At 44.1% G+C, this 25,171-nt stretch overlaps 1 protein-coding gene across 2 annotated transcripts in view; it reads left to right on the top strand.

The window, feature by feature from the left end:
- DHX15 (DEAH-box helicase 15) overlaps positions 1–25,171 on the top strand; it is a 297,726-nt gene that overhangs the window by 223,722 nt on the left and 48,833 nt on the right. For both annotated transcript variants that reach the window (XM_030191241.1, XM_030191239.1), the window contains one exon: positions 10,446–10,615. In XM_030191241.1, coding sequence (XP_030047101.1) covers positions 10,446–10,615 — 170 coding nt within the window. The remainder of the gene's footprint in view (positions 1–10,445; positions 10,616–25,171) is intronic.

Below are 25,171 nucleotides of genomic sequence, written 5' to 3'. Positions count from 1 at the left end.
CTGCCTATTTAGCTCAGGACCCCGAAATTCAACAGTTTTTGGTTAATAAGTTGTGCAGTACTCTGATTTTTAACTCAACGCTTGCTGACTCCCCTGTGCTGTTCTGGGAGGCCTCTAAGGCGGTTCTGCGGGGGGATTTGATTGCTTTCTTGAGCTCTAGGTCCAGAAGACTGACTCAGGTTATTCTGCACCTAGAACGGGACTACAGAGCTGCCAAGCGGTCGTATGTTCGTGATCCCACCCGGGTCAAGCGAGACGCCATGATGAGTTCATTGGCAGCCATGAATTCTCTTCTATATGAAAAGGAAAAATGTTTTATAAGCACCACCGATTTCACAGCTTTGGTAACAAAGCGGGAAGCTTTTGGCACATCTAATAAAAAAAAGCGATCCTCTAGTAGATTCATTCTAGCCATCCAGGCACCAGATGGGTCTCAGGTTTATCAATCTGACGCCATTGCGAAGTGTTTTATGACCACTTTTCTAGCATATATTCAGCTAGATTATTGGTCTCCCGTGCCTGTCAGAGGCAGCACAGGCCCAGCTTGGTGCTCTCTTAAGGGCCTTGGAGGTGCAAAAAGTTAAGTCTCTGTCCCCGGGTACTGCGCCTAGCCCAGATGGCTTATCCAATGAATACTATAGGATCCTTGCCCCGCATATTTGCGCCCCATTAATGGCCTTTTATAATGCAGTAATTGCTGGTGGTATTTTCCCTGAATATTCTAACAAAGCGCTCATTACCCTGATTCCAAAGCCAGGGAATCCCTCTTCCCCACCGACCCGAGTCTTATCACCCTAACTGTTCGCTCATGTTGACGTCAAGATTTTATTCCGAGTATTGGTTGGTAGACTTGCTGTTCACTTCCAACCTTTGTGGGGAACACCAGGTGGGTTTTGTGCTATTAATTAGTCTGGTTATTGAAAAAGCATTTGACCAAGTAGACTGGCCTTATTTGTTCCAAGTTTTGGATTTTGTGGGCTAGCTGTACGTGCCATGTATCAAGCCCCCCGGGCTACTTTACTGATAAATGGAATCCGTACCTCTTCTTTTCCAGTGTAGAGGGGGACTCACCAGGGCTGCCCTCTCTTCCCCCCTCCTCTTTTTGCTATACCTTGAACCTCTGCTCCTCACCATCCACTTTGATCCGGAGGTCACGGGGATGGAGCTGCCAGGCTTTTCTGTAAAGGCTCTCGCATTTACAGATGATTTATTATTACACTCAAACATCCTCATCTTGCCCTGAGCACGTACTAAGTGTGTTGGATGAATTTAGTTTTTTGGGGGGGGTTCTGTTTAAAATTATCAAAAATCAATGGCCTTTCCCATTCAGGCCTTGATAAAGAGCTTGTGGAGGGGGGCTTTTCCTTTGCAATGGGCACTGGGTAAATTGAAGTACTTAGGGATTTATCTCTCCCCAGACTCCGCAGACATTTATTCCCTAAAAATTGGTTGTCTGAATTGTGAATTCCAGTGTGTTTTGCAAAGTTGGAGGGCACTTCCAGTCACTTTAATGAGGAGAGTTACATTTTTTAACATGGTCCTTGTGCCCAAATAGATGTGTTTTTCAAATCTTGTCTATTTTCCTTCAGCACAGAGATGAAAGATTTCTGGTCAAACTTTTGTTCTCATTTCTTTGGCAGGGTAAGAAGGTGCATTTCACTCTTGTAAATCTCATGGTACCTCGCACACGAGGAGGACTGGGTCTGGTAAATGTCAATTTGTTTTCTATTGCCGCCTGTATGCGCCACCTAACTGATTGGTACCAGAGGACATCTTTTTTTCATGTACTGCAACAGAACTTTCTCTTTTGCAGCCTCATTACTTTAGTTACTGGCTCCAGGCACCTCTGGGGAAAATACCGTGCACCCCTGCATTTTACTTTTCTGTTTGCTCTGCTCTGTAGGACTTGGCGATGACTGTGCAGCTATCATGACCTGTCTGGGGAGACCTCCCTCCTGTTGCCCCTCACTGGTAATGCAGCTTTCCCAGTGGGACATACTTCTTCTGTTTTCCAGCATTGGGCGGCAGCAGGAAAGTGCTACTTAAATCATGTATTAACAGATTCAGGACAATTGAAACTGTTGGAGGAGCTTTGTGTAGGTCCTATTACTTTTCAGGTCTGATTTGCATATATGCAATTATAACACTATGTGGGATCCCTGCCTGCGACCTCCCTGACAGAAGAATCATGGGAACTCTTTAACACTATTTTGGGTTTGGATGCACAGCTCTTCATTCTACTGAAATACTATCATGGACATTTACAAGAGCGGATCTCTGACCAGGACTACATCGCTCTTGTGCAAAAATGGTCTTCGGAATTTCCCTACCTCATACAACAACAACCAATCTTGTTTGACCCGCATCTACAGCCTCACTGAGAATGCTGACCATTGGGAGCTGCAGTTTAAATTTGTGCATCAGCTGTACATCTCTCCCCCGCAGGGCCTTTCAATCGACTCTTCACTCTGATGATTTATTTCCCAAGTGCTCTGCGTAGGCGGTGCATATGGGGCACATGTTTTGGTCCTGCCTATTGGTTCATTCATATTGGTCCCAGTTGGCAAGACAGTATCACAACTTTGCAATATGATTTGGATCCCCATATTCAGCTTAGCTGTTTGAGGTTTTTTCCACTCGGAGACCGCGCCTGGAAGAAATATGAGCCTTTTTACACGCACTGTCTTGATGGCGAAAAAGACAATCTGTTTCTGTGTTTGTCTCCAGAGGCTGTCCAGAGGCCCCCACTGTGTCACATTGAGATCTGCCATGATACTTCTGAATGCCTTAGAATATAAGTGTATTGTGGACCTTGCAACAGTGCAGGGTGACTTTTCTCTAACTTGGTCCCCATTTTGGGCTACTCTGACACCGACAGCACGCAGCTGGGTTTTGAATGCATTATTATCTAGTACTGTTTGTCATCAGAGGGTAGGGGGTGATGTAGTTGGATAGGGGAAGTGGGTGCTATGTATATAAGCTTACACACATTATTTTTCTGTTGTTCTGTCTGTTTTGATATTTAATAAAGATGATTTACAAAAAAGGCTTTCTTCACATACTGCATGAATTGAACAAGCAGAAAATCACTTAAATGCACATGACGCACAACTGCAATCCTTCCTGTTGATCTCCGGAAAACTCCACAATCTGGAGCGAGTCTTGGAAGACCTTAACAACAGAACAGGAAGGTGCAATATCAAGTTTCTTAGCTTACCAGAGAGATGTGAAGGTCAAGGCGTTTCACTTCCTAACCCAATGGTTGCTGCAAGCCCTGCACTGAACCTAGAAAGGGTGCACAGGTCGCCATCTTTTATTATTCAGGGCTCATCACGCCTTTGTCCCGTTGTGGTGAAACTGCTGAGATACCAGCATGCCTTACAGATTATTCAAGCAACCAAAGCTAAACCTTAAAAATTTGACGGGCACTCCATTCTTATAGCAGATCTACATAAGAACACAGTTCAACGCAGGAAACAGTTTCTGGTGCTGAGACTGCAGTTAAAAAGCATTGGAGCAAAGTACAGACTATTCTTCCCAGCAGCTATGAAGATAACCTTGAATAATTGTAAATCATTTGAGGACCTTGCTCTTCTAAAGGACTACCAGGAACAACGAGGTTTCTCTTTCATGGAAGAATCTTCTACTGATAATTTAAGTACAACTTGATCACTAGTTTCATTCTCAAAAAAATTGATTCTCCTAGTTATCTGACATTGAGTGATATTTTTGCTTATATTGATTACTGTTTTAATGCGTAGCTCATGTCTCATACATGCTGATACACTAATTGCTGAATTTAAGTTGTATTTCTTTGGTTCTGATCATCTTTCTCTCTTTTCATAAATTACAGATAGGATGTGACAAGCTCCTCTGAGCTTAATGCTTAGTCTCGTGCTGGCACATGCATTGTTTGTCCTGTTTGTATGTCCTAATTAGATTGTAAGCTCTGTCGAGCAGGGACTAGGGACTATCTCTTCATGTTCAAATGTACAGTGCTACGTACGTCTAGTAGCGCTATAGAAATAAGTAGTAGTAGTTATCTATTAATAAGGTTTTCTGTTGTATAAGGATTAGTGTGAGCTACTTGTGTCATGTCTTTTTCTACCATTTTCTATATTTTTACAAGTTTCCCACTTGATCATACTGTTCTTTTCCCAAGATCTTCATCTTAATATGATTTCTATCACTGGGATTTACTAAGCTGTTAGTGTGACTGGCTGTTCGCTTGTGCCAACATAGCCCATTACTTTGAATGGGCTATGTCGGCAATGCCGCGTGGAAGCCAGTAACGCGGCTTAGTAAACAGACCCCTAAATGTCTTCATCCTTAAATATTATTTCCTTAAATATTAAGGGCTAAAACAATCCTTTCAAAAGGCAAAAATTTTGGTCTTGCATATCTAAACTTGGTATAAGAAACCCACCTTAATTCAGATTCTGTGCATCTTCTCAAACATACTAAATATATTTTGGGAGCAGCCTCTCTTGCGATAGGCAAAAAGAATGGCACAGCCACTCTGTATAAATCCTCCCTATTCCTAAATGTAATCTCATCTGCCTTTGACAGTGAAAGCAGATGGGCCTGCATAGAGGTGAAAATTAAATTGATGCCTCTAATTTACTTTTCCTTGTCACTTACAGCAGATGAATCCAGGAACTAGTGGGTTAAGTCCGCCTACCAGCAGGTGGAGATAGAGATAAAGGCAGTGATGCCAGCCGGTCAGCTCCTTCCTCAGTTAGTATGTCATTCGTAAGCATTTGCGAAGGCCAAAAATATGAAACCAATAACAACCAGAAACCATCCTCACTATGAAAAACAGAGAACCAAATAAGAACTTCGAAATAACTGCAACTTGATCCTTTCTGTGTTCCCATATCTGTCTGAACTCTGTAAAAGAGAACCCAGAAGGAAAAAGTAGCCACACTGCGCGAAAAATTTAAAAAACGTTGGATGAACTAGGGAGGGATCCTGGATTCATCTGCTGCGTTAAAGGAAAGAAAATTATCAGGTAAGACATAATTTTACCTTCCTTGTCACTTGCAGCAGATGAATTCAGGAACCTAGCGGGATGTACCAAAGCATTCCAAAGCTCCCTGCGCCAACACTTTCACCCCAAAACTCGCATCCTCCCGAGCAGACACGTGTAGTCTATAATGCTTCGCAAAAGTATGACGGGATGTCCAAGTAGCCGCCCTACAAATCTCTTCCAGAGGTAAGGCCTCCACCCAAGAAGCCGCCTGTGCCTGAGTAGAATGCGCCTTCAGGGCCACTGGAGACGCCCACCCTTGTAGAAGATAAGCCGCTCCAATGGCTTCCCTAATTCAGCGAGCAATGGAAGCCTTAGAAGCCGCCTCACCTCTTTTCGATCCCAACAAGAGCACAAAGAGATGATCCGAGCGTCGAAACTCGTTAGAGATCTGCAAGTACCAAAACAAGGCTCTCCGCACGTCCAGGAAAAGTATCGAAGCAAACTCCCCCGGGTAATCCTCTCTTCGAAAAGACAGAATACAAAACCGCCTGATTCACATGGAAAGCCGAAACCACTTTAGGTAGAAACAACGGCACCGTCCGGATCGACACCCCTGCTTCAGAAAACTGCAAAAAAGGATCTCTGCAAGACAACGCCTGAATTTTAGAAATCCTCATAGCCAAAGCAATGGCCACCAAAAACACTGTCTTAAGTGTTAGATCCTTCTCAGAAACCTTATTCAACGGCTCAAACGGTGGGGCCTGGAGTTAAAGGAAAGAAAATTATCAGGTAAGACATAATTTTACCTTCTGTTGTATTTGTGCCTCTAAATTTAGCTGAAACTCGCTAATTATTCCCAGTTACCTATAATTGCAGGTGGAGATTTCAATTTAATATTAAACCCCATTTCAGCTAGGAAATTCTGGTGCCCTTCCCTTTCTTCGAGAAGGAGGCCCATGCTGCATGGTATTATGCAAGACCTAAGTGTAACTGATATTTGGCGCCTTTTAAACCCTTCAACACAAGACTCGCTTTTTTTCTCCATTCTGCATAATTTTTTTTTTTTTTTTGTTACATTTGTACCTCGCACTATCCCACTCATGGCAGGCTCAATGCGGCTTACATGGGGCAATGGAGGTTTAAGTGACTTGGCCAGAGTCACAAGGAGCTGCCTGTGCCGGGAATCGAACTCAGTTCCTCAGTTCCCCAGGACCAAAGCCACCACCCTAACCACTAGGCCACTCCTCCACTCCACATTTGCGAATTTACTTTTTTAAAACATCAAACCCCCCTTGTTTCGCTCACCAGCAAAGCAGATACCTTACCTGGATATTTAAGTTGCCTAAATATATTATAACTTATGCAAACTGTGTTCATATTACAACGAAATTTATAATAAAATGGCTTCACATTAGTTTCTCTTGGAGCACGCTACTACTCTGAAAATAAAGCGGGTCACTTAATTGAAAATTATCTTAGAAGAGAGAAAAACAAGACTAAGGTAGTGTCCCTCAAAAACTTAGACAAGAATTCAGTGGGTCCAAAAGATGAGGAAATCATTCAAATGTTTCAAAAATGTTATGAATCACTTTATACTTCAGACCTAAATAGAGAGGTGTGGTAGCCGTGTTAGTCCACTCTTAAAGGTTATCAATAGAAATCAATCAAAATAAAACATGGAAAATAAAATAAGATGATACCTTTTTTATTGGACATAACTTAATACATTTCTTGATTAGCTTTCGAATCTGAGGAAGAAGGGCAACCTTCGAAAGCTAATCAAGAAATGTATTAAGTTATGTCCAATAAAAAAGGTGGTATCTTATTTTCTTTTCCATGTTTTATTTTGTTTGATTTCTATTGATATACTTCAGACCTTAAAGCCTCAAATGAAGTGATTGATCATTTTCTAAAGAAGCTACCTTTTCCACAATTAATCAATCCAAATGTTAAGAAACTTGAGCTTCCCTTCTCTATAGAAGAGAGAGAACAAGGTATTAAATGACTCCGTTCAACAAAGCCCCTGGCCCAGATGGATTCTCTGCAGAATATTATAAATTATTTAGTAAGAACATTTCTCCCCTCTCATTAAAAGTTTTCTTGGACATTATAGAAAACCACTGTTACTGGCTCTTTCACTGAAGGTCAAATAGTGTTTCTACCAAAACTTGGTAAGGTCCCATGCTTGGTTACAAATTATAGACGAATTTCATTGAACATTTAAATAGCAAAATTTATGCCAAAATTATTGCCAATATATTATCTAAAATGTGAAATTCACCCAGACCGATGTGGCTTTGTCTAATCGCGCTACAAGTTACAACTCAAGATTATTCTGTAACATTCTTCCCATTGGAAATCAACACAAAGACAAGTTAGTAGCTCTTATCCTGGATGTGGAGAAGGCTTTTGACAGAGTAGAACTGAGATATATTTTTAAAGTTCGCAAACAATTTGGATTTGGCCCTAAGTAAAATTATTGTACTTACATCCTAAAGCTAGTGTTCTTGTCAATAACAAACTATCTCCATTCTTCTCCATATCCAGGAGAACAAGACAAGGTTCTCCTCTCTCGCCCTTATTTAATTTAGCCATCGAACCCTTGCCATTTCTCTGAGGCAGGACCCTAGCATCCTAGGTTTAAATCTGGACTTTTCTATAAAACTCTCACTATATGCTGATAAACTACTAATTTACACCACCATCCTTTGCCATCCCACATTTAATAGAGTCCTTTTCCTTCATATCCTGATACAAAGTTAACTGGGACAAAACAGATGATATTCTAAGAAAATATCAATAACTTCGGAATTTATTCTCCAATCCCTTAAAAATTCTATTTCTTGTTGGTCTCTCTTACATTTAAGTTGATGGGGTAGACTAGAGACTATAAAAATGTCTGGTCCCCAAAGTCAACTATATGTTATGCATATTACCTGTTCCCTTCCATTATTCTTTCTTCAAGCAAATTGATAGAATCCTTTTAGTGTCTGTGGAACTCCAGACCTCCTTGTATTGCTCCAAATACTGAAATTGCCTAGGAGTTGTGAAATTTCCAGATTTTATACTTTATCACAACTCCTTTATCCTCTATCAAGGGTATAACTGGTATAAACACAGCACCACAGTTAATCCACCTGTGTGGTCAGAATTGGAAACTGAATTAAATAAACTAGCCAATACATGTTCTCTACAAGAAATAACTCTGCTCAATCTTTAGTGTTTGCTACTATCGCATCTTTTAATAAGTTGTCTAAATCTCTTCCTAAATCTCGTAATTCTATATATGACATGATATAGAAAAATAAGAATATCTTGATATGTAAGAAGCCTGCTAATTGGTATTTATGACAAAAATGTAATATTTGGTTCCTTAGCCAACTCATCTCAGATGGTATCCTTAAATCCTTTGCTCAACTTTAAACTGACTTTGACCTTCCTAGTTCTCAATTCCTACGCTGGTAAGGAATGCCCTTACTAGATTAATAAGTTAATCTAGTTCCCTAGATAATTTTATTAAGGGTCCATGTTCAATGACACTTTGTGCTTCAATCTTCTACAAAACATTTCAACATTTCAATCTTAAACATCTATGCAACAGCACCCAAAATGTATGGGAAAAAGACCTTGATCAATCCATCCCAGACTCACATTGGAGTTTAATTTCGTCCCTTGGCCCAAGAGCTATGTCGTCTTCATCTGTTAGTAAATCGATGTACTAAATGTAACGCAGAGCTCTTTGGTCTCCTGGAAAATCTAAGTTATCTGGCTCTTCTTCCTTGGATCTTTGTTGGTCTTGCTGTGCTGTTGCATTAAAATTAATTGTTACATATTGAATGGACAATTTCTCACCTTACTATTCACATCTGGTGGAACTGGTTTTACTCTGTTAAAAAAAATATTTAGTTAGCAACTCACTAGGTATATCGGCAAGAATTTGCAAATATAAAACTTTGGACTATTTGTCTTCACTGACTATTTCAACAGTGAACAATTAACTAGCCCATTGATCCTATTGTTGTTAAATGTTAATACATTCTTGATTATAATAAAACCATTAAAATATACATGAAAAAAAATGGGTTATTTTTTTTGTTTTTTTACTCCTACAAAAAGTACGAAGAGTAGGGGACATTATATGGAAATACTTTTTAATCAAATAGGAAATATTTTTTCACTCAACGAATAGTTAAGCTCTGGAACTTGTTGCCGGAGGATGTGGAAACAACGGTTAGCGTATCTGGATTTTAAAAAGGTTTGGACAAGTTTCTGGAATAAAAGTCCTTAGTCTATTTAGATAGATATGGAGAAGCCACTGCTTATCCTGGGATTGGTAGCATGGAATAGGGCTACTATTTGGGTTTCTGCCAGGTACTTGTGATGTGGATTGGCCACTGTTGGAAGCAGGATACTGTGCTAGATGGACCATTGGTCTGACTCGGTATGGCTATTATGTTATTTCCCTGTGTCTTTCTTAATCCTACATGTAAGTGGATGGTAGTGGTAGCATTGTTTCTCAGATTTTTTATACAGTTTGGTTGGAGATGGTGGCCATTACCAGGAGAGGATATAATTGTTTGATGTTGTGTTTATATAAATGTATATAATCTGTCTCCTGAGATATACTTGCCAGTCTTTCATATTCTGTTCCCTTGATTTGGTGGTCTTTTCACAAAAAATGTCTGAGAGTCCAGATCATATCTCTGTATCATAGCTGGCACTGTTCCAGTTTTAAAAAGTAGTAGTAGGGGGAGTAGAAGAGAGAATGGTGACACAGGGTGAGGGGATTTGACAGAGGCTGGTGGCATAGACAAGGGAAAGGGAAATGGGACTTGATATACCGCCTTTCTGAGATTTTTGCAACTACATTCAAATCGTTTTACATATATTCAGGTACTTATTTTGTACCAGGGGCAATGGAGGGTTAAGTGACTTGCCCAGAGTCACAAGGAGCTGCAGTGGGAATCGAACTCAGTTCCCCAGGATCAAATTCCACTGCACTAAAACCACTAGGCTACTTGATTGAGAGAAAGAGGCCACTGGAAATACAATGTCATTGGCAGTCGCTAATTAGCAGCATCACTGTCCTATCCTGGAAGATATGTTGGCTCTTTCAGCCACTTATCTGCATACCTGTAATATTCAGACCAGTACCCAGATAATGATTTGGTGTCTTAACTTTTTTCAGGATAGTTGCTGGTTAGTGAATTGTATATTGCCACTAACTGGGTAATTCTAGGTCTATCTTAATTGCTTTCACCTCTGTACCACCACAGCATTATCCAGATAGCATCGGGTGGTCAGTGGTAATTTTTAGCAGCGTTATCTAGTTAATGCAGCTGAAAACCCATAACTGGCCCCAGTGAGTGGCACAGACCCCTGAGTGCTATGGATGAATTAGGCAGTTAGAATTTTGTGAAACTTTTGTCATTGACTTTTTTTTTTCTTCTGAACATATATTTTTCTATTGAAGGTGGCACATTTGGAACGAACGGGGCATTACTTAACCGTGAAGGACAACCAGGTGGTACAGTTACATCCGTCTACTGTTCTTGATCACAAACCTGAATGGGTGCTATATAATGAATTTGTGCTCACCACAAAGAACTACATTCGGACGTGTACAGACATTAAACCTGAATGGTAAGCAAAGGATTTTTAAAAATATTTCTTGCTTGGTTTATAATTCTATGTAGAAACGGAGAACTAGTTAGCAAATCAGAATATCTGAATCCTAAATCCAGTATTTCACATATTGCAAATATCTTTTTAAAGTAAATATTTTATGTTTTTAAATCTCCACCTGTGAACCAGTGTATCTCTTGCCATTGCAGTTTGTCTTGCTCTTTGTTAAAAATCCAGAGTGCCTACTTTTTGTGCATGGATTTTAAACATAAGTATGTTCTCTTTAGCAGTAAGAATGGTATCTTTCACAGAATCCCCATTTTTCTTATCTGTAGTCAGGGCAAATGCAGTGTTATCCAATCACCTTGTAGTTTCATTGATTCTTTATATGATTAAAGGTATTTCTTATAGTAACAAAGTGTCCACTTTTCTCCTGGTGTGAGAGATCAAGATCTTTTTCTTTTTTTTAACCAGATTAAGTCCCTTTAACCTTAACCAAAATTATCCTTTAGGTACCATCCTTCGGTCCAGGAAACAATCCCTGTCTGTTGATTGAAAGGAAGATAACATTGCATAGCACTATTAATCCAGAGATGTTGATTTACATATAAGAATAAATATGCTTTAGTCAAGGCCAATGCAAGCGTATTAGGCATCCTTTGCAAACCTTCAGTCTTATGCACCTTGCAAATTAATATTGGGAATTAGTATGAATATATATTCCACACATAAAATAACTGATTTACATGTAAAAGGAGAATGTAATTGAGTATTTAAAAATAGCACACAATCAGATTCAAAAAGCAGATTTCTTAGGTAAAGCTATTGCTTATTATATGTACATTCTCCGAGGACAAGCAGGCTGCTTGTTCTCACTGATGGGTGACGTCCACGGCAGCCCCTCCAATCGGAAACTTCTCTAGCAAAGTCCTTTGCTAGTCCTCGCGCGCCCACGCGCACCGCGCATGCGCGGCCGTCTTCCCACCCGAAACCGGCTTGAGCCGGCCAGTCTTCTTTTGTCCGCACTCGGTACGGTCGTGTTTTCGCCGTGTCGAGCCCCGGAAAGTCGACCTCGCGCGTCCAAATTTATTTTGGCGTGTTTTTTCTTCGGAAAGTCTTTCAAGTGTCGGGAAGTGCTCCGCAAAACCCCCCCGGGTTTCGTGTTAATCCTCCCCGTACTTCCAGCTTTTTGCCCCGATAAGTTTTCTTTCGTCGTCGGGGTAGGCCTCTTTTCGGCCTCTGTCGAGATTTTCTCCCTTACAAATTTTTTGGTGCTCTTTTTCCGTCATTTCGGACTTTGATTTCGCCGGCGCGATTTTTCCGCCCATGACATCGAAGCCTTCCAGCGGCTTCAAGAAGTGCACACAGTGCGCCCGGGTTATCTTGCTCACTGATCGACACTCGTCGTGTCTTCAGTGTCTGGGGGCCGAGCACCGCCCTCAGAACTGCAGTCTGTGTTCCCTGTTACAAAGGCGGACTCAGGTAGCGAGACTAGCCCAGTGGAACGTGTTCTCGGGCTCTTCGTCGGCATCGGCACCGGGATCTTCGAGTGCATCGACGTCGTCAGCGTCCAGACCATCTTCCTCGGCCGCCCCTGCATCGAGTGCATCGAGGCATCGGGCCTCTGCATCGGCGCCGAGACATCGGATAGCTGCATCGACGTCGGTGGTACCGGGACCTCGTCTGCTGATGTCGTCGGACGGTGGTGCATCGTCAGGAGTGCAGGTGAGGGCTGTCCATTCCCCTGCTGGTGGCGGTGAGCCTTCGGGTGGGTCTCCGCCTACCCTGAGGGCTCCTGCGGTACAGCCCCCCCGAGACCGACCTCCTTCGGCCTCGGCCCCGAGGAAGCGACGGCTGGATTCTACGTCCTCCTCGTCGGTGCCGGGGAGCTCCGGTGACATGCTTCGGAAGAAATCGAAGAAGCATCGACACCGGTCGCCTCCCCGCGTCGGCACCGAGAGCTCTGGGTCGCCGAGGGAGTCGGCACCCAGCAGGCATCGGCACCGAGAGGACCGCTCACCCTCTGTTCAAGAGGTGTCGATGCGCTCCACTCTGGACAGCCCAGAACAGCCTCCTCGCCCGGAACAGGTTCTGACGTCGACGCCTGCATCGACCTCCATGCCTTTCTCTGCAGCCGCTCTGAACGAGAGCCTCCGGGCCGTTCTCCCAGAGATTCTGGGAGAGCTGTTGCGCCCTACCCCTCCGGTACCGGCGGTGCTTGCGCCTCCGGTACCGTTGAGCGTGGCGCCGGCTGGCCCATCGCCCGGGGTGAGGTCCCCGACGTCGGTACCACGTGCGGTGCCGACTGCGGCCACCTCCCAGGAAGGCTCCCCGACTACGGGGCCAGGGAGTCTACCTCTCGACGCCCCCATCGTGGACGTGGCTCCGAGTCGAGCCGGGCGAGGTTGCAGACACAGGTTCGTGAACTTGTGTCTGACACCGAGGGTGAGGCCTCGTGGGAGGAAGAAGAAGACCCCAGATATTTCTCTGACGAGGAGTCTGAGGGTCTTCCTTCTGATCCCACTCCCTCTCCTGAAAGACAGCTTTCTCCTCCTGAGAGTCTGTCTTTCGCTTCCTTTGTCCGGGAGATGTCTACGGCCATCCCCTTCCCGGTGGTTGTGGAGGACGAGCCCAGGGCTGAAATGTTTGAGCTCCTGGACTATCCTTCTCCACCTAAGGAAGCGTCCACTGTTCCCTTGCACCATGTCCTAAAAAAGACATTGCTTGCGAACTGGACAAAACCTCTAACTAATCCCCACATCCCCAAGAAGATCGAGTCCCAGTACCGGATCCATGGGGACCCAGATCTGATGCGCACCCAGTTGCCTCATGATTCTGGAGTTGTGGATCTGGCCCTAAAGAAGGCTAAGAGTTCTAGGGAGCATGCTTCGGCGCCCCCGGGCAAGGACTCTAGAACCTTAGACTCCTTTGGGAGGAAGGCCTACCATTCCTCTATGCTCGTGGCCAAAATCCAGTCTTACCAGCTCTACACGAGCATACACATGCGGAACAATGTGCGGCAGTTGGCGGGCTTGGTTGATGCTCTTCCCCCTGAGCAAGCCAAGCCTTTTCAGGAGGTGGTCAGGCAGCTGAAGGCGTGCAGAAAATTCCTGGCCAGAGGGGTGTATGACACCTTTGATGTTGCGTCCAGGGCCGCTGCTGAAGGTGTGGTGATGCGCAGGCTCTCATGGCTGCGTGCCGCCGACCTGGAGAATAGACTCCAGCAGCGGATTGCGGACTCGCCTTGCCGTGCGGACAACATTTTTGGAGAGAAAGTCGAACAGGTGGTAGAGTCTCTCCACCAGCGGGACACCGCATTCGACAAGTTCTCCCGCCGGCAGCCTTCAGCATCTACCTCTACAGGTAGAAGATTTTTCGGGGGAAGGAAGACTGTTCCCTACTCTTCTGGTAAGCGTAGGTACAATCCTCCTTCTCGACAGCCTGCGGCCCAGGCTAAGCCCCAGCGCGCTCGCTCTCGTCAGCAGCGTGCGCCTCAGCAAGGCCCCTCGGCTCCCCAGCAAAAGCAAGGGACGAGCTTTTGACTGGCTCCAGCAGAGCATAGCCGACATCCAAGTGTCAGTGCCGGGTGACCTACCAGTCGGGGGGAGGTTGAAAGCTTTTCACCAAAGGTGGCCTCTAATAACCTCCGACCAGTGGGTTCTCCAAATAGTCCGGCAAGGATACACCCTCAATTTGGCTTCAAAACCTCCAAATTGTCCACCGGGAGCTCAGTCTTACAGCTTCCAGCACAAGCAGGTACTTGCAGAGGAACTCTCCGCCCTTCTCAACGCCAATGCGGTCGAGCCCGTGCCATCCGGGCAAGAAGGGCTGGGATTCTATTCCAGGTACTTCCTTGTGGAAAAGAAAACAGGGGGGATGCGTGCCATCCTAGACCTAAGGGCCCTGAACAAATATCTCGTAAAAGAAAAGTTCAGGATGCTTTCCCTGGGCACCCTTCTCCCCATGATTCAGCAAAACGATTGGCTATGCTCTCTGGACTTGAAGGATGCCTACACACACATCCCGATACTGCCAGCTCACAGACAGTATCTGCGATTTCAGTTGGGCACACGCCACTTCCAGTACTGTGTGCTACCCTTTGGGCTCGCCTCTGCGCCCAGGGTGTTCACAAAGTGCCTAGCTGTGGTAGCAGCGGCACTTCGCAGGCTGGGGGTGCACGTGTTCCCATATCTCGACGATTGGCTGGTGAAGAACACATCCGAGGCAGGAGCCCTGCAGTCCATGCAGATGACTATTCGCCTCCTGGAGCTACTGGGGTTTGTGATAAATTATCCAAAGTCCCATCTTCTCCCAGTGCAGAAACTCGAATTCATAGGAGCTCTGCTGGATTCTCGGACGGCTCGCGCCTATCTCCCAGAGACGAGGGCCAACAACTTGTTGTCCCTCGTCTCGCGGGTGCGAGCGTCCCAGCAGATCACAGCTCGGCAGATGTTGAGATTGCTGGGCCACATGGCCTCCACAGTTCATGTGACTCCCATGGCCCGTCTTCACATGAGATCTGCTCAATGGACCCTAGCCTCTCAGTGGTATCAGGCTGCGGGGGGTCTAGAAGACGTGATCCACCTGTCCACAAGTTTTCTCGAATCCCTGTATTGGTGGACAATCTGGTCCAATTTGACTCTGGGACGTCCTTTCCAAATTCCTCAGCCACAAAAAGTGCTGACAACGGATGCGTCTCTCCTGGGATGGGGAGCTCATGTCGATGGGCTTCACACCCAAGGAAGCTGGTCCCTCCAGGAACGCGGTCTACAGATCAATCTCCTGGAGTTGCGAGCGATCTGGAAAGCTCTGAAGGCTTTCAGAGATCGGCTGTCCCACCAAATTATCCAAATTCAGACAGACAACCAGGTTGCCATGTACAAGCAGGGGGGCACCGGATCTCGCCCCCTGTGTCAGGAAGCCGTCAGCATGTGGCTCTGGGCTCGCCGTCTCAGCATGGTGCTCCAAGCCACATATCTGGCAGGCGTAAACAACAGTCTGGCCGACAGACTGAGCCGGATTATGCAACCTCACGAGTGGTCGCTCAACTCCAGAGTGGTGCGCCAGATCTTCCAAGCGTGGGGCACCCCCTTGGTGGATCTCTTCGCATCTCGAGTGAACCACAAAGTCCCTCAGTTCTGTTCCAGGCTTCAGGCCCCCGGCAGACTGGCATCGGATGCCTTCCTCCTGGATTGGGGGGAGGGCCTGCTGTATGCTTATCCTCCCATTCCTCTGGTGGGGAAGACTTTGTTGAAACTCAAACAAGACCGAGGCACCATGATTCTGATTGCTCCTTTTTGGCCGCGTCAGATCTGGTTCCCTCTTCTTCTGGAGTTATCCTCCGAAGAACCGTGGAGATTGGAGTGTTTTCCGACCCTCATCACGCAGGACGAAGGGGCTCTTCTGCATCCCAGCCTCCGGTCCCTGGCTCTCACGGCCTGGATGTTGAGAGCGTAGACTTTGCCTCTTTGGGTCTGTCAGAGGGTGTCTCCCGCGTCTTGCTTGCTTCCAGGAAAGATTCCACTAAGAGGAGTTACTTCTTTCTGTGGAGGAGGTTTGCCGTCTGGTGTGACAGCAAGGCCCTAGCTCCTCGCTCTTGTCCTACACAGACCCTGCTTGAATACCTTCTGCACTTGTCTGAGTCTGGTCTCAAGACCAACTCTGTAAGAGTTCACCTTAGCGCAATCAGTGCATACCATTACCATGTGGAAGGTAAGCCGATCTCAGGACAGCCTTTAGTTGTTCGCTTCATGAGAGGTTTGCTTTTGTCAAAGCCCCCTGTCAAGCCTCCTACAGTGTCATGGGATCTCAATGTCGTTCTCACCCAGCTGATGAAACCTCCTTTTGAGCCACTGAATTCCTGCCATCTGAAGTACTTGACCTGGAAGGTCATTTTCTTGGTGGCAGTTACTTCAGCTCGTAGAGTCAGTGAGCTTCAGGCCCTGGTAGCCCAGGCCCCTTACACCAAATTTCATCATAACAGAGTAGTCCTCCGCACTCACCCTAAGTTCTTGCCAAAGGTCGTGTCGGAGTTCCATCTGAACCAGTCAATTGTCTTGCCAACATTCTTTCCCCGTCCTCATTCCTGCCCTGCTGAACGTCAGCTGCACACATTGGACTGCAAGAGAGCATTGGCCTTCTATCTGGAGCGGACACAGCCCCACAGACAGTCCGCCCAATTGTTTGTTTCTTTTGATCCCAATAGGAGGGGAGTGGCTGTAGGGAAACGCACCATATCCAATTGGCTAGCAGATTGCATTTCCTTCACTTACGCCCAGGCGGGGCTGGCTCTTGAGGGTCATGTCACGGCTCATAATGTTAGAGCCATGGCTGCGTCGGTAGCCCACTTGAAGTCAGCCTCCATTGAAGAAATTTGCAAAGCTGCGACGTGGTCATCTGTCCACACATTCACATCTCATTACTGTCTGCAGCAGGATACCCGACGCGACAGTCGGTTCGGGCAGTCAGTTCTTCAGAACCTGTTTGGGCTTTAGGATCCAACTCCACCCCCCGAGGGCCCTGTTTGTTCTGTTCCAGGCTGCACTCTCAGTTAGTTGGTAATTTTTTAGGTCAATCTCAGTTATGTCCTCGCCGTTGCGAGGCCCAATTGACCATGGTTCTTGTTTTGAGTGAGCCTGGGGGCTAGGGATACCCCATCAGTGAGAACAAGCAGCCTGCTTGTCCTCGGAGAAAGCGAATGCTACATACCTGTAGAAGGTATTCTCCGAGGACAGCAGGCTGATTGTTCTCACAAACCCACCCGCCTCCCCTTTGGAGTTGTGTCTTCCCTTGAAGTGTATTGTCTTGCTACATACTGGACTGGCCGGCTCAAGCTGGTTTCGGGCGGGAAGACGGCCGCGCATGCGCGGTGCGCGCGGGCGCGCGAGGACTAGCAAAGGACTTTGCTAGAGAAGTTTCCGATTGGAGGGGCTGCCGTGGACGTCACCCATCAGTGAGAACAATCAGCCTGCTGTCCTCGGAGAATACCTTCTACAGGTATGTAGCATTCGCTTTATACTACCATGCAATGCTGTGATGACAGCAAAAAAAAATTTTTATGAACCCTGCAAAAAACAAAACACTTGACACCTGTGTTGAAAGTAATCATACCAAAAGACCTCTAACATCTTGGATTTATACACTAGTGCAAATTTTATACCAGCCCTTAGTTCACTAGTATACCCTACTAGAAAACTAAAGCCAGATACCTACATTTGAACTACACTCTAGCAGAATCTTTCACCACAGATACAAATGCAGTTCACAGATAGACTCTCACTAAATACAAAATAAGGGCCCACATATTAAAAATGGAAACATGCAGACAAAATCTGAACTGGAAGCCCCAAGAAGCTATAATCTTCATGCACTGCAGAGCTAGATAGAAAGTTTTCTCTCGTACCATGAGAAATAAGACATAAGAATAGCCATAATGGGTCATACCAATGGTCCATCTAGCCCAGAATCCTGTTTCCATCAGTGGCCAATCCAGGTCACAAGTGCTTGGCAGAAACCCAAATAGTAGCATCATTCCATGCTACCAATTCCCAGGGCAAGCAGTGGCTTCCCCATGTTTGTCTCAATAATAGACTATGGACATTTTGTCCAGGAAATTGTCCAAAACGTTTTTAAACACAGATACGCTAACCACAGTTACCTCATCCTAAGTATTACCATGTAATTTCATTGTGTCCCCTAGTCTTTGAACCTTTTGAAAGAGTCAAAAATTGATTCACATCTACTTGTTCTGTACTGGTCAGTAATTTGTAGACCTCAATCATATGTCCCCTCAGCCGTCTCTTTTTTAATCTGAAGAGCCCTAACCTCTCTAGCCTTTCCTCATATGGGAGGCATTCCATCCCCTTTATCGTTTTGGTTGATCTTCTTTGAACCTTTTCTAATGCCGCTATATCTTTTTGAGATACGGTGACCAGAACTGAACGCAATACTCAAGGTGAGGTTGCACCATGGAGTGATACATAGGCATTATAGTATTCTCTGTCTTATTTACCATCCCTTTCCTAATAATTCCTAGCATACTGGGCAGAAGGTTTCAGCATATTGTATACAAAGCCACCTAGATCTTTTTCTTGGGTGCTGACCCCCAAAGTAGACCCTAGCATCAGGTAGCTATGGTTTGGATTATTCTTTCCAACGTGCATCACTTTACGTTTGTCCACATTAAATTTCTTCTGTCATTTGGATTCCCAATCTTCCAGTTTGTACATTTTCATAAAGTGGGCATTTGTCCAGTTAATGCTGCATTTGGAATTCCCTGAAACAGCTATTCTTACATAGCGAAACACAGTGCTATATCGGATGACTGTGGGAGCAAATCATTTGATCTTTAACTGGAAGATATGGAGGTGGTAAGAAGAGAAACAGAATTTGAAAGAATACATTTAGCCTACTGCAATTAAGATAAGTACTTTGTTACTTGAAGATAGATGAATAGAATTGAGAATTTACTGGGATATAGGAGATGATTGAAAATGAAAACTTAAAGTTTTGAATACTTTTATTAAAAAAGGGACAGATGAAGATTATAAGCGAGGTGTTTTGAGTGTTCTGTTTCACCCGCTATTCTGATGGTACACACAAATATTAAATTATATATTTTAGTAAACCTTTTTTGAGTTTTCTTTTCACATTTGTTTTATGACAATTCAAAACCTAACTCCCATAACAATAAAGATGATATTTAGAAAGCATATCTAAATATTGAATCTGTCAGAAATGTATAATTCAACCCTTTGGCAATAGTTTAGCCATTCAAATCTAGGGTGAATATGTAATCTTCATCAATCCAAGAAATAGAAGTCCATCTCCTATATTATCAAAAACATAAAAAGTACTTTTTTTTTTTAAATTCTTTATTAAATTTTACATTTATATCTATAAAACATAAATGTGACGAAATTCAGAAATAAATACTATGAGGTAATGCTTTACCCTGAATATAACTCAAAAAAAGAATTTTCTTTTTCATACATTTGTCCACAAAAATTGTGAATCAAGAACTAAGAAATTCTAACATAGGAAAAGACCTAAATTTATAACAATAAAGAGCGGATGGGAGATACAAGCCCCCACAGCCGATTTTACCAGCATTACCATAATTATGGGTTCAGTTCCAGGGACTGAACATTCTTTTCTTTTGCTTCAATGAAATCTAATAATTTCTTGGGGCTAAAGAAAAGGTAGTTTACCAGATTCAAGGTAATACAACACTTACAAGGAAATTTCAAAATAAAGGTACAAAACCCCAACCTTGGCTGACTTCTAATATCCGCTACCTACGTTCCTGTACCCGCTCCGCCGAACGCCTCTGGCGGAAATCTCGGGCCCTTGCTGATTTCTTACACTTTAAGTTCATGCTGGCCTCCTTCCAGTCTGCTCTTTTACGTGCCAAACAGGACTATTATATCCAACTGACCAACTCTCTTGGCTCTAATCCTCGACTTCTCTTCACCACATTGAACTCTCTCCTCAAGGTGCCCCCTCCCCCAACTCCCCCTTCATTATCTCCTCAGACCCTTGCTCAATTCTTTCACAACAAGGTTCAAAAGATAAACCTTGCTTTCTCTACCTCACCACCTCTCCCTCCACTAGTCCGTTCCCCTCTCTCTCCTTCCCATCATTCCCTTTCCTCCTTTCCTGAAGTTACTATTGAGGAAACTACACTTCTCCTTTCTTCCTCAAAATGTACCACCTGTTCCTCTGATCCCATTCCCACCCACCTTCTTAATGCCATCTCTCCTGCTCTTATTCCTTTTATCTGTCACATTCTCAACCTCTCACTCTCCACTGCGACTGTCCCTGCTGCCTTTAAACATGCTGTGGTCACACCTCTCCTTAAGAAGCCTTCACTCGACCCTACTTGTCCCTCTAATTACCGACCCATCTCCCTCCTTCCTTTTCTCTCCAAATTACTTGAGCGTGCTGTTCACCGCCGCTGCCTTGATTTTCTCTCCTCACATGCTATTCTTGACCCACTACAATCTGGTTTTCGCCCTCTCCACTCAACCGAAACTGCGCTTACTAAAGTCTCCAATGACCTATTACTGGCTAAATCCAGAGGTCAATATTCCATCCTCATTCTTCTTGATCTTTCTGCTGCTTTTGACACTCTCGATCACAGCATACTTCTCGATACCCTGTCCTCACTTGGATTCCAGGGCTCTGTCCTTTCCTGGTTCTCTTCCTACCTCTCCCTCCGCACCTTTAGTGTTCACTCTGGTGGATCCTCTTCTACTTCTATCCCTCTGCCTGTCGGCGTACCTCAGGGTTCTGTTCTTGGTCCCCTCCTCTTTTCTATCTACACTTCTTCCCTTGGTTCATTAATCTCATCCCATGGCTTTTCCTACCATCTCTATGCTGATGACTCCCAAATCTACCTTTCTACCCCTGATATCTCACCTTGCATCCAAACCAAAGTTTCAGCGTGCTTGTCTGACATTGCTGTCTGGATGTCTCAACGCCACCTGAAATTAAATATGACCAAAACCGAGCTTCTCATTTTCCCCCCCAAACCCACCTCCCCACTCCCCCCATTTTCTATTTCTGTTGATGGCTCTCTCATTCTCCCTGTCTCCTCAGCTCGAAACATTGGGGTCATCGTTGACTCTTCTCTCTCCTTCTCTGCTCATATCCAGCAGATTGCCAAGACCTGTCATTTCTTTCTTTACAACATCCGTAAAATCTGCCCCTTTCTTTCCGAGCACTCTACCAAAACCCTCATCCACACCCTTGTCACCTCTCGTTTAGACTACTGCAATCTGCTTTTTGCTGGCCTCCCACTTAGTCACCTCTCCCCTCTCCAATCGGTTCAGAACTCTGCTGCCCGTCTCGTCTTCCGCCAGGGTCGCTTTACTCATACTACCCCTCTCCTCAAGACCCTTCACTGGCTCCCTCTCCGTTTTCGCATCCTGTTCAAACTTCTTCTACTAACCTATAAATGTACTCACTCTGCTGCTCCCCAGTATCTCTCCACACTCGTCCTTCCCTACACCCCTTCCCGTGCACTCCGCTCCATGGATAAATCCTTCTTATCTGTTCCCTTCTCCACTACTGCCAACTCCAGACTTCGCGCCTTCTGTCTCGCTGCACCCTACGCCTGGAATAAACTTCCTGAGCCCCTACGTCTTGCCCCATCCTTGGCCACCTTTAAATCTAGACTGAAAGCCCACCTCTTTAACATTGCTTTTGACTCGTAACCACTCGCCTCCACCTACCCTCTTCTCTTCCTTCCCGTTCACATTAATTGATTTGATTTGCTTACTTTATTTTTTGTCTATTAGATTGTAAGCTCTTTGAGCAGGGACTGTCTTTCTTCTATGTTTGTGCAGCGCTGCGTATGCCTTGTAGCGCTATAGAAATGCTAAATAGTAGTAGTAGTAGTAAAGGTACCACCTAACTTTAGAACCCTAGATTTGTACATCAAAAATTTCTTTCTTTTCCTTTGAGTAGCTCGTGCCAAATCAGGGAAAACTTGAATTTTATGTCCCATGAATATATATGCCTGAAATATGACCGTAAGATGTTATTGTGGTCAAGTTCAAATGCGAATGTTACCAGCAATGTAGTGCGTTCGGAAATAAATTCAAGGGAAGATTCCAAGAAATCTGTCAAATTCAATTCAGTAGAAGGAGCAACTTGAGTTTTATCTTTAGGTAATGAAGATATCCCTGTGATATATTGGGTTCTAGTTATAGGAGGATATGCCTCCTCTGGAATCCCCAATACATCCTTGAAATATTTTTTCAACATATCCAGCGCATTTATTAAAGGAGACTTTGGGAAATTTAAAAATCTCAGGTTGTTCCTTCATCCATTGTTTTCGAGGTATTCAAGTTTTCTATCCTGGATGCCCCGTTCCTTGACTAAAGCCTCTGTAAGATTTTGTAATTTCACAATTTGTTCTTCAGTCTTTTGAAACTTAACATTCTGCTCTTGAATTTGTTCAAACATTGAATGATTAGATTTCTTTAAGTCAATTATTTCATTTTTGAACGAAGTATTTAGCAAAAGTATTCAGCAAAAGTAAGGTATTGTTCACTCCCTGAATAGCATCCCATAACACATTCATAGTGACCACTGCAGGTCTTTCTAACACTCCAGTACTCACGGTCCCGATCTCCAGGGCATTTAGAGCAGACCCTCGAACAGAGTCCTGCATAGTTGTTCCTTTGCCCGGGGTAGAGGTACTCGTGGGTCCTCCTTCAACAAACGCTGAAGAGCCGGGAGATTCCGCGGCTTCCAGACGCTGTGACCCCGCATGTAACAAATCACTTCTGGGTCGTGGAGGTGCAGTGTAAGAGGGAGGGGTGAGCGTTACTCCCTCAATGCTGCACTCGGTCCTCAACGTGGCTGAGTCAGTCGAGGAGGGTGACTGTTCTCCAGGGACCCCGATCCCAAAATTATCCGAAGTTGATTGCGGGACCCCGGAAGTAGGAACCGCTATCTTTACTTTTCTCTTCCCCATCGCTAGGTCAGAGAAAATTTCCCCTCGCCAAGACATCAGTGAGAAGTTCAGGAGCTGTCGGACCCGACTTCCGCTCACGTCGCCATCTTGATTATGAAAAGTACTTATCTTTTATTTTTTTTTTCGTTTTCAATTTTGTTCTGTATATATAAAATGCAGAATAGGAGACCCATCAAACCAACGTGAATTCTGTCTTTTTGACGGGTCTCCTTTTCTGTATTTTATATATAAAAAACAAAATTGAAAAATTGATGAAGGAAAAAAGAGAAGTACTTTTCATGTTGAGACAGACTTGTATTTCATGGATCAATAAAGAGTACATATTCACCCTAGATTTCAATAGCTAAGCTATTGCCGATGGGTTGAATTATATGTTTCTGACAGATCCAGCAATATTTAAATATGCTTTTTAAATAATATTTTTATTGTGATGGGAGTTAGGTTTTGAATTGTTAGAGAAGTTTTCCTCTTTTAAGAGCTTGGTTGCATTGTTGGTTTGCATTTGTTTTATGGACATTTTATATTTATAATTGTGTTGGTGCAAGCCTCGATTTTGTTTTTTTTCTCTCTCTTTATTAACTCATTACAGAGTCTTGGTTTGCATTTCATTGACTCTCCCTATCTCTGCCCCCCCCCCCCCCCCCCAGCATTTCATCTCCCTATCTCCAACCCTCCAGCTACAACTCAAACTGCAGTAATAGTATAGTAACACAGTAGATGACGACAGATAAAGATCTGCCCAACAAGATAAACTCATTACATAAGGTATGATGCGATACGTCATATACCTGATCTTGATTTTTCCTTGCCATTATCGGCATAGACTGTAGAAGTTGTCTGCCTGGCACGTTCTTGTTCTAAAACTTCAGAGAAGTTGTCATTGAAGCCCCTGAAAAGCTCCACTCTAACCCATCCAAATCTATTCAGCCTCGATCAGGGCACAGACCATAGAAGTCTTTCAGCACTGGCTTTGCCACCTAATCTCCGCTAAGCATCTTTGGATCCATTCCTTCTAAACAGGATTCTTTTACGTTTATCCCATGCATTTTTGAATTCCATTACTGTTTTCATCTTTACCACCTCCCACGGGAGGGAATTCCAGGTATCTACCACCCTCTCAGTGAAACAATTCTTACTGACATCATTCCTGAATCGGCCTCCCCTTCATCCTCAATTCAAGTCCTCTTGTTACCGCCTTCCCATCTCTGGAAAAGGTTTGTTTGCAAATTAATACATTTCAAATATTTGAACGGATCCTGAAAAATAATCCAGTTGTCAGTCCTATAGAGCATATTTAATAGAGCTCCCTAAACTTTGCCACACTGTGTATGCCTAGTTTGTCTACACCTTAATCCATCCCCGACTATATATGGAAGAATAGACATTTGTTCTGCTTTTTTTTTTTAACATTTGTAAATTAAAAAGAATAGAATGTATTTTTCTATGTAGAATAAGTATATATAACTTGTTAGTCTCACACACACACACACACTGACATGGTGTTTATCCACTCCTCTAGCTAATACTTAACCATCTCTTTGACCTTGTGCAACTTTCTTTAAATTAGTCACCTTATTTTCTAACTCCTTTTACTCTCTTACCTGTGTATATGTTCCATCTTCGCTTATACCCTACACTGTCAATTAAAATGTTCTATTAAATATTGTGTTGACTTTGTAAGTAGTATACTATAACAAAAAAGCACATATCGACTTTGTATTGTATGAATATTTTTACTGCTGTAAATGTCAATTGCTCATGTTTGCTTTATTCTTACTGTATACTGCCTTGAGTGAATTCCTTCAAAAAGGCGGTAATTAAATCCTAATAAAATGTGGTGGATACTTGGAATGCCCTCCCGTGGGAGGTGGTGGAGATGAAAATGGTAACAGAATTCAAACATGCACGGGATAAACATAAAGGAATCCTGTTCAGAAGGAATGGATCCTCAGAAGCTTAGCTGAGATTGTGTGGCAGAGCCGGGGGGGAGGGGGGGGGAGGCGGGGCAAGTGCTGAGCAGCAGACTTCTACGGTCTGTGCCCTGAAAATGGCAGATACAAATCAAGGTAAGGTATACACAAAAAGTAGCA

Source organism: Microcaecilia unicolor, chromosome 2 (assembly GCF_901765095.1).
Source record: "Microcaecilia unicolor chromosome 2, aMicUni1.1, whole genome shotgun sequence".
Lineage (NCBI taxonomy): Eukaryota > Metazoa > Chordata > Amphibia > Gymnophiona > Siphonopidae > Microcaecilia > Microcaecilia unicolor.
This window is presented reverse-complemented; position numbering and strand designations above follow the sequence as displayed.